This window comes from Acanthisitta chloris, unplaced genomic scaffold (genome assembly GCF_000695815.1).
Source record: "Acanthisitta chloris isolate BGI_N310 unplaced genomic scaffold, ASM69581v1 scaffold40348, whole genome shotgun sequence".
NCBI classification, from domain to species: Eukaryota; Metazoa; Chordata; class Aves; order Passeriformes; family Acanthisittidae; genus Acanthisitta; species Acanthisitta chloris.
The window spans coordinates 1-10141 of record NW_008688258.1 but is presented as its reverse complement, the minus strand read 5'-3'; the positions used below and the strand labels follow the sequence as shown (position 1 = coordinate 10141).

Below are 10141 nucleotides of genomic sequence, written 5' to 3'. Positions count from 1 at the left end.
GTCCCTGTGACCTCATGTTGAATTTTCTTTTTCCCTCAATTTCCCCCAGTTCTTTGACATGACTTTGAATGCTGATCTCCCTCTCCAGAGGGCTAGTGTGAGCCCAGCATCATCCACAAATGCTGTGTGTTAGTGCATACACAGACGTGTGTCTGGGACACTTTGGAGCAGCCCTGGATCACTGCCTGACTGGAGGCATTCCCCTGTGTCAGGGTAATGACAGCTGTGCCAACAGCTGTGCTCCACTCCTGTGATCAGATGGTGCCCTCAGATGGCACAGTGCTGATCCTGGCAGTACTTCCAGGCAGCTCTAGAGTCTGTGACAGAGGGAGCTTCCCTTCCACACCCTTGGGCAGGGGTTGTAAGGTAAAGCGAATCACATAACCACAGAATATCCTGAGCTGGAAGGGACCCCAAGAATCCTCAGTCCAACTCCTGCCCTGCACAGGTCACCCCAATAATCCACCCTGTGCATTGGCCAAATGCTCCTTCAGCTCTGGCAGGCAGTGGAGCTCATTTTCCCTGTGAGCAGGTGCCTTGGCCAGACAACATAGCACTGGTTTCTGCCCCCAGAAGCTTCAGCTTTCTCTTCTAGAAGGCACATAGAGAAGTCAACAAGTGACTCTGCCTTGCTCATGGCTGTAAGCACAGGCTCTGTTAGTCCTAGACAGTGACTGTGCTGCTTCTCTTTTTGTAGAGATGACACTCCCCATGTCCCCAACGAGCAGCTTGGAGAAGAAAAAGTTCTGCACATAATAGGAAATCTGACTGCTCTGATAAAAGAGACATTTCCAGGTAGGATTTGAGGGGTGAGAACAAGTGAGGGGCACAGAGAGTCAGGGGAAGGGCTTACCAGGGTGGAGAAATACAGTTGGGACAGGGAAAAGCACAGAAGGGCTGAGGTCACTGGGACTTGTTAGTTCTCTTCCCAGTGACCTCAATTCCAGTGTGCCTTGTTCCATGCAGCATTGATGCACACTCACATTCCAGGTGAGCTTACTCAGAAGAGAGGAAATCAAAGCCTTCTGTAATTAGTCATTAAGGCAGAAAAAGCTGCAAGATTCTCTCACACCTAACCCATGTCAGCAGGGGGAAGGAGCGTTGTGGATGGTGACAGCTCAGTGACATGGCTGTGGAGCTGTGGGGCTGGGGTGGCTGGTCCTAAGGAGGGGCAGTTTTGTTGTACTCCTGGTCAGTGCAGCCCCAGGGCTGTGAGTGCATTGGGGAGCTCTGAGGGGCTCTGCAGCACTGACCTCCCTCGTCCTGTCTCCAGGTACTAAAGTCTACGCGGCGATGGGCAATCATGACTTCCACCCCAAGAATCAGTTTCCTGGGAAGGAGCACAGGATCTACACCCAAACAGCAGAACTGTGGCGGCCCTGGCTGAATGATGCCTCTGTTCCTCTCTTCAGGGCAGGTCTGGCACCACTGGCTCACATTGGCAGCCCTCTGGGGAGATGGGGAGGGGTAGGAGAATACCATGGACAGTCTTCCTTACCTCTCTGCTCAGAGCAACAGTATTTATAGAGGATTTGCAGAGGAAAGGTTGAATTCTAGTATAGAGTTCTCCTGCTTGTCAGAAGAGACATTTCTTTAGTCTCTCCTGCCATCATCAAGCTGCTGGAAAGAATGCAGTGGTGAGCTGCAGAGGAAGGAAAAGCACCTGTAAAGGCAGCAGCTGATGCAGGCAGTGCTGTGGCTGCTCCTGATGCTGCCCACTGTCCCCGTGCAGGTGTCCCCTCACCAGGACAGGCACAAGCATGACAAGAGGCACACGGGCAAGAGTCACTCCAAATCCCCATCCTGAGGTGGTCAAGAGCACTCCTGGTGCCTGGCCCAGGCAGTGACCCTGCTGTGGCTATGGCTAAGGAGAGTGGAGAGATCTGCGCTCACAGCCACCAGCCTGACCAGACCTGCAGCTCTTTACCTGTTGGTTGCATTTTTCAGGAGCTTTCTACAGTGAGAAGCTGCCAGGCCCAGGGACCAGGGGACGGGTGATTGTCCTCAATACCAACCTCTACTACAACCAGAACAACGAGACAGCTGCTGAGGAGGATCCTGGGGGGCAGTTCCAGTGGCTGGAAGAAACACTCACCAACGCCTCTAGAGCAAATGAAATGGTATTAAGAGAAATGAGCAAAGAACCTTTGTGGAAGGCTTCTCCCAGCCTGGAGGCTCTTCCTGCTCCTGCTCTGCCCTTGGAGCAGCTGCAGCCAGATGGTGCTCCGTGGGCAGTGTGGGCTCTGGGCTCAGGGCAGCTCCTGCTCCTGTAGGTGTACATCGTGGGACATGTCCCTCCTGGCTTCTTCGAGAAAAAACGAGGCAAGGCCTGGTTCCGGGAGGGCTTCAATGAGCACTACCTGGAGCTGGTGCGGCGGCACCACGGGGTGATCGCTGCCCAGTTCTTCGGGCACCACCACACTGACAGCTTTCGCATGCTTTACAGCCATACAGGTGGGGTTCTCACACAGCAGCCCTTGTGTGGCACTCTGTCAGCTCCCAGAATCACTGGCCATGAGAGCTTTCAGTGGCTGTTGGCTGGAGGCAGCTGAGAAGTCAGCAAAGGCTTGTGAAATGCTCTGGGCAAAAAGAGACAACAGTAGTTCTGATCTCCACCCCCAGCCTGTAGCTTCTGCCCTCCTTCCTGGTCACCTCAAACTCTTTCCTTTCAATTCCTGTCAGCTTTTTGCCCATTTCCTGTTGTGGGGTTTGGGCATCACTGAGATGTGAGGGAGCAGTGCTAAATCTCAGGGTCGGGGTTGGGAGATGCTCTGGGTCTCCTTTGCTGAGTGTGGTTCCCTGCCACCCTCAGTGCAGGAGTCCTCCCCAGCAGTGGAAAGCCCATTCCCAGCTGCAGCAGTCACACGTTCAGTCCCTGATGCCATTCCCTCTGGTGATCTGTGTGTGTGCACAGTTGTACCAGGGGCTGCTGACCAAGCTGCCGTGGGCAGTGTGATCAACTCTGGCTGCTCACTGTGATGGGGACAGGGTGTGGGACAAGCCAAGGTCTCCACTCATGGGTTGTTTTGCCTTGCTGTGAAGGTTCTCCAATCAATGTCATGTTCCTGGCACCTGGAGTGACTCCCTGGAAAACAACATTACCTGGAGTGACCAATGGAGCAAACAACCCCGGGATCCGGGTGATCGACTACGATCCAGACACCCTTCAGGTGTTGGTAGGGGATCCCTGTGTGCTGCACACTGCAGCTCTGAAAGAGAACTTGAATTCCTCCCTTTGGCTGGAACAGGCAGGACTGCAGGAGCTGAGGGGCTGTGTGGGAGAGGACCCTGACCCAGGATATTTCAGCCTTGTGTCTGCACAAAGATTTAGTCAGTGTCAGTGATTCGAGGCACAGCCCCTGCAGCCAGTGCATCCTGCTGGGATGAGTCCCCAGAGCAGGGCCAGGCAGGTTTTGTCATGTTCTTCATGTCCTTAGCAAGTTTCCTTTGACACTTGCTTTGCTCCACAGATTATGTGGATTACAGCACTCCTCTCTGAGTAATAACAGGCTTGTCAGAGCCCCTCCAAAAACTTTAAACCATCTGGAAAATTTTTTGGGTCCTTCTACTTGCTAAACCAATGCATTTGGAATGGATCTGAACAGAGGTGAACTGTAGGGCAGCTGCTGTTTCCTCGTTTGCCAAGATGGGACTTGTGCCTTCCTTTGCAGTGGGTGAAGCTCTCTGTAGTTGCTCTGTTTATGTGTTTATAGCATGAGAAGTGAATGCTGAAATATGCCATGCAAGGCTGGGGAGCCAGTGAAGCACAGAGAAAAAGGACAAGAACTGAGAACAGAAGGTGTGCAAAACTTCAGTCTGTTCTCAGCTGAGAAAAATCTCTTTGCTCACTCAGCAGCACTCCTGCAGCCCTTGCTGCTGCCAGAGGACAGTGTTGGTAGTAACCAACTGATGTTTGAAGCAGGCCAGGCCCAAAGTGTCTGATGTCTGGAGGTAAAAGTGAAGCAGAAACCTCTGTAGGAAGCCCTGTTGGAGGCAGCTGAGCTCCCGGGGAGGGATGTGCTGCCTGCAGGGAGTGTTGTGTGTGTGGTGCTGCAGCAGTGCCTGGGAGCAGTGTCTCACTGCAGGGCCAATCCTGTCGTTATGAGTTCCCAATCTGTTTTTCTCCCTCTCAGGACATGGTGACTTACTACTTGAACCTCACTCGTGCCAACACGATGGGCTCACGGGGGGAGGAAGAGTCCCCGGTGTGGGAGGAGGAGTACAGGCTGACTGAAGCCTTCCAGGTGCCCGATGGCTCCGCGCGCTCCATGCACGAAGTGTTGGAGAGGCTCTCAGAGGACACACACTACCTGCAGCAGTACTATGAGTTCAACTCTGCCAAGTACGACCTGGCCCCATGCAAGCAGAGCTGCCGTGTGGATCACCTTTGTGCCATCAGGGAGGTCGATTTTGCCAAGTATGAGGAGTGTGTTGAATCCAGCAGCTCTGGCTCTGCCACCAGCAGCCTTTGGCTTTTGGTTTTCTGCATGTCCCTAGGACTGCTCAGGCCCTAGTGAGTGCTGTGAGGGCCAAGAGAGGAGAGAAGGAGGAGAGCACGAGCTCACACTGCACGTGAATCAGAGATTTTGACATTGAGAACTCCCTCAGAAACAAGACAAAATCGTCAGTGTTTACTAAAAGCTCTGTGGTGCTAATTGGCAGTTTTCTAGACCAGTTTGATGTGTGAGGGAAGGGCAGTGATCGTGGGAGCCTTGTTGTGCCAGGCTGGCTGCACTGAAGAGTCTGTCCCTGCTCCACTGGCACTGGTGACTGACTCGCAAACTGGATGAAGACCAGGACTCCCTGTGGACATGAACTGCCCCTGGGTGAGAGCTGTGAGCTGCCACATGTTCCTGGAGGCTGCTGCCAGCATTTGTCATTGTTTGCACACTCTTCTCTTCTGGAGAGACCACACAGCTGGCCCAGGTGTTGTGGTGGCCTTGTACCGCAGCAGCTGCTGAGTTCTGAGCAGAGCCATGTGGGGTGGCAGTGTCTGGACTTCAGCAGGTTTTGGTGCCCAAGATGAGGCACTGATGATTTTTTCCCTCCAATTTCTGAACGTAAATAGCTTTTCTGTGCTCTCTTCATTCTCATCCTTTGAGTTCCCTCCCTCAGCTGGGCATGGCAGCCTGACATGGGAGAAATGAGGTGGGGATTTACAGCCTTGGGCTTTGCCAGCTGCTCTGAGACCATTGAGGGCACCAGTACAAAGTGCTGGATGAAGCACAACAGCAGGTGCTGTCTGTGAGGGCAGCTCTGGGCTCTGCCAGGAGTCTGACCCAGAGCTCCAGAGACAGCACACACAGCCTGAGCAGCCCGTGGTGGCCGTGGCTTCGCCCCTGGCATGGCCAGAGCGTGCGGAGCGATGCTGTGGGTGTGCCCAGGTGTGCCCAGGTGTCACAGGCTGTGCTGGCGCTGCAGGAACAGCCGAGACCCCCGTGAGCTCCCCACCCCCCTGGCTGCAGGGCTGGCAGCCCCTGTCCCCTCCAGCTCCGTGTCACCAGAGCTCCCGGGAGCGAAGCAGATCTGAGGGAACGGTGGAAGACAGGTGGAAGCTGTGGGTTGGTGCCTGTTCTGAGCCATTTGCAGCAGGATGACTGAGCTGGCAGGTCCCAGCGTGGCAGCTTTGGGCCCTGTTGACCCCCAGGCTTGTTCTGGAGCAGCAGAGAGGGGAGCATGGGCTGGGGGGAACACACAAGTCCAGCGCTGCAGGGCTCGGGGCGGCTCTGCCCCAGCTGGGGCTGCCCCGGGGGCACAGGGCAGAGAGGTGCTGGGGTGACACTGCTTCGTGGTGGAGCTGCTGGTCCGGGACCAGTGTGCCCACATCTTTCCTGTGCCCTGGCAGTAGTTAAGCTTTAGTGTTTGAGGCTTCCTCCTCTTCTACCATTCTGTCACTGTGTTTGAAATCTTTGCCAGATTCTCTGACAAGACAGACAGCAAGGGTGATTGATGTGTAAAGGTGATCAGCAGAGATTTGGGCTCTTTAGCTGCTTCTCTCTCAAAGCTTCTCTGAGGAGGGCATTGATTCTCGAAAATTCATACAAAGCAAAAGACAATAACCAAATCCTCCACCAATGCTGCTGCTCTCCTCTGCAGGAGGCAGGGGAAGCATCGTGGTTAGTCTCAGGCACTGATGTGGTGTTAGATACCTCTTAGTGCCCTACTGGTTCCAGGACCTTAAGGGAAGGGTCATTTGAGGACTGTGACCCAAACCCAGTGGCTGTTGATCCTGAACCTGCCCCAGTTTGACCTCACTCTCTCCCTCTTGCTCCAGTATTGCCTCTCCCACACTGAGTAGGTGGGCTGAAGAGCTGTACCTGGTGTTGGGAAGTGAAAGCAGAAACACTTTTCTCCCTTCACCTACCACTGCTAGACTGAGCATTTTGAGATCAAAGAACCTGCAGATTCCCTGGCTATATCAGCCTTCTTTTGAAAAAAATCCTGAACATCACTTGACTTCTGAACCCAGCAACAGCCACTGCACAGCCCCAGGTCCTTGGCTTGGCCGTGTCTTCCAGTCCAGCCCTATCCTATGGTCTCTCCCTGTGCCAAAGGTTTTGAAGCTCTTGGTGTATTTGCAGCAGCACACACTTCCCCTGGCACAATCAGCTGTTCTGTGCTGGAAGCTATTCCTGCTCTCCTGAAGCAGCCTAGGGAGGTCAGCTGCTCTCCAATTCCTGCTCTCAGGGTACACACAGTGGTCCCCCCCTGCACAGCCCCTGGGAATGCACCACCTGTCAGCTCCTCTGGAGCTGCCACTGGGTGCTACACTCCTGTATTTCCAAGCCAAAAGAGAGGGGTGGGGTTACAGTGACAACCCAGGGAGTGCTGCAAGGACAGATGTTCCTGGAAAACACTACCATCTCCTTTAGCTCAGTCACCGATTCAGCTGCAAACTTGTCTCCCGTTCCCATCTCTGCACTGCACCCTGCAGAAGGTTTCAAATTACTATGCAAATTACCTCATTTTTAATCCTTCATTTCATACAGGAGATGAGCTGCTCAGTCCACCCACACTGCCAGTGTCACACCACACAGCCCTTGTTCCTGGAAAACACTACCATCTCCTTTAGCTCAGTCACCGATTCAGCTGCAAACTTGTCTCCCGTTCCCATCTCTGCACTGCACCCTGCAGAAGGTTTCAAATTACTATGCAAATTACCTCATTTTTAATCCTTCATTTCATACAGGAGATGAGCTGCTCAGTCCACCCACACTGCCAGTGTCACACCACACAGCCCTTCACCTGCATCCCTCCCCCGGCCCCAGCCTGTGGCTGGTGAGCAGCTTGCAGGGAGCTGTGACCCATGAACCTTGTGCTGACACACCGGTGTGACCCTGCCCCAGCTGCTGCTGGATTGAGAAAATACTTCTCTATAGCCTAAACATTGCTGGATGCAGCAAAGCTGGGGAGTCCCTCTCAGCCCTACATCACTGCCCTGTGGTTATCTAACCAACTGTGTTTGCTGTTGGCCACTGCAGCTGTCCCCAGCAAGCCCAGGGCAGGCTGCAGACCCAGTGTGACAGAGGACAGTGCACAGAGCCTGCCCAAGGCCATGCTGTCAGAGCAGGGTGGACAGAGAGGAGCAGAGTTGGGCTCTGGAGTACAACTTACAGAGAGGATTATACAGAACCAGATAAAACTCAGCTTGGAAAACAAAGCAACCACTTTTCAAAATCGACTGCTAAGTGTCACTCGTGTGCCAAAGTGCAGCAGAAGGCAGCAGAGCAGGTCACGAGCACAGCAACTGTGGCAGCTTTAGGAGCTGCAGCCCAAGGACAAGGCCTGCAGGGAGAAGGGCACTTTGCCTTGGCTCAGCTGCACCAGTGCTGAAACAAACACACTACACAACTCCAAACTGGCAAAATCTGCATTTAATTTACAACATAGTAAAGGTTACAGGTAAAAAGCTCAACAGAAGTGTGAAAAGGCCTATTACATATTACACAAGTGTACAAAGGTCTGTACAAAGCCCCTCGGTGTTCCTGTCCCCTCCTGGCCAGCTGTGGTCCCCAAGCTCTGCAACAATGAGAGCTGGTTCAGAGCCAGGGAGGAGAAGAGCTTGGAAAAACAACGAGCAGTGAAGCTTCCCTTGTCAAGAAAAATCTTGCAAAGAGCCACTTGCAAAAAAATCCCCAAACCCCACCCCCAAATGGACACACGCCCCCCAAACAGAACAGAAAAAGAAGAAAACCTGTTCAGCTCTGTTTGCTCTGACTAGTCTTACCCTAGAGTTGCCTTCAGAGAGCAGAATGGCTGGGAAGGAAAATCCTACAGGCCAGGGGAGAAAGAGTTTGAGTCCCTGTGGGAATGCTGGGAAGCAGAATGAACACCTGAGGGCTGAACCATTGATGGCAACTGAACAGAGCAGCACAGCTGGATCAGGGAGCAGGTGCTGAATCCACCTGTGGAACAGTCTGAGCTGGATACAGTGGTGCAGGGAGGGAACAGAGCAGTCTCCAAAGCCATTGCTCTTAGGAGTGGGGCAGCTGCCAGCTCAGGTCTGCCTTGGGGATGTGATGGAAGCAACCCCTGTGGAGCAGAACTAACATCGACGTTGGAGCGTCTGTCCCAAACAGGTCTGGTGCACAGAGCACCCCAGTGGCACTGGAACACAGTACTCACCCAGCACTACCCAGCACCCCAGCTGCACTGAACACAGCACTGATCCAACCCTACCTCCTCAGCCAGCTCCAACTTTGCACACAGTGACCAGCCAGGCTGACTCTCACTCTGGTGCACATTTCCTGGATAATCCCCCAGACACCAAAACTGAAACGTGTACAAAACTTCAGAGTAAATTTAAGAACACCTTACCTTGTGTCAAGTACAGCCACAGTGAACACATGTGAATCGTTGTCAAATCTGAACCCAAGAAGCACTGAGCAACATTGCAAGTCAAACTTCTCATCTTATTCCATGGGAAAAAGTGATGAAGACATAAAAAAAGTGATATTATGAAACCAGCTCGTGCACTGCTTTATTGTCTCTGAGAATTCCTGGCCTGGCTCTCAGGACCACTTGATCCTCATCTGCTGTTCCCAGCAGTCAAAGATTGTGCAGACTGGTGGCCGAGGTGTGGAACAGGCCAGTCCTGACTGCCAACAGCTGCTCAGCTCGGGCTTGGTGCATCTCACATACTCTGAGCTCCCAAGTTCCATTGGCAAATAATGAGTTACAGGGGCCACCAAGAAACTGTTCTCTGTGCTCACTGCACCCTGAGCTATCACAGGGGAGGCACCAGAGCTGTTGTTTCTTGCTTGCACAGGGCAAGCAGTGCCTGTCCACTCGCTCCAACCCTCCAGGTCTGCACCCTATTCACCCCACAGCACCCACCCCACAACTCTGCACCAAGGAATCCTCCCACTGCTTGTCCCTGTCAGCTCAGGACTCATGGCATGCTCTAGTGTTTTATGTGGAAATTAAAACAAGCTGTAGCCAAACTAAAACCAATAATAAAAAAGAGAATGTCCCACACTGGTGAGGTTTGCAAATATAAAAAATAAAAGGTAACCTATATTCCGCAGGTTTTACAACTCCTCCCAACAGGATTCAGCAAGGCTTGGCCCCACACACATTCCACCCTGCTGTGAGGACACCCAGCAGGAACAGTGTCACCCACAGTGAGCCTGGCCCGAATCACAGACCTGCAGGGTCATGCCAGAAGTGAGGATCGAATTGTGTCACAGATCCAAACTGAGTGTCAAGGCCCCTGGGGACAGCGACAGCTAAGAAGAGTCTTCCAGGGAATTTGGTTCAAAGGGAGATGGGAGCTGTATTTTCTTTTTTAAACAGACATATAAAAATGTTTGAAGACAGATCTTTAAAGGGCATTTCGCTTCTCCAATTTTGGTATTACATCTGGTTAGGACACTGAAGTTTTAAAAAGACGACAGCACATGAACAGTTTGTGGAGCTGTGCCTCCGCCCTCGGCTCAGATCAGCAGAGACGGCGTCGGCTTCTTGCCCGGCCAGGCCTCCTTGGCGTATTTCTTCTTCTTGGGCTCGTTCACAGCTTCAGGGTTGAAGACGGCAGGGTTTGGAGCTGGGGTCATGCTCACCGTGGAGGGCACAACCGGCGTCAAGTCCACGTCGGGGGCGAGGTTGGGGTAGGGCATGGGCAGCCCCCCGATGAGCGCCG

At 53.1% G+C, this 10141-nt stretch overlaps 2 protein-coding genes across 2 annotated transcripts; one reads left to right on the top strand and one right to left on the bottom strand.

Annotated features, from left to right (window-relative positions):
- Positions 1–697: 697 nt before the first annotated feature.
- Positions 698–4514, top strand: SMPDL3B (sphingomyelin phosphodiesterase, acid-like 3B; the record flags this gene model as incomplete). Its single annotated transcript, XM_009080948.1, has 6 exons — positions 698–795; positions 1274–1417; positions 1948–2120; positions 2274–2454; positions 3043–3176; positions 4134–4514. Coding segments are annotated over 6 exons (1111 nt in total), but the record flags the coding sequence as incomplete, so codon positions are not given.
- Positions 4515–9935: 5421 nt separating this feature from the next.
- Positions 9936–10136, bottom strand: LOC103808179 (nuclear inhibitor of protein phosphatase 1-like; the record flags this gene model as incomplete). The annotated part of the gene is made up of 1 exon (XM_009080947.1): positions 9936–10136. A coding segment is annotated over one exon (201 nt), but the record flags the coding sequence as incomplete, so codon positions are not given.
- Positions 10137–10141: the final 5 nt, after the last annotated feature.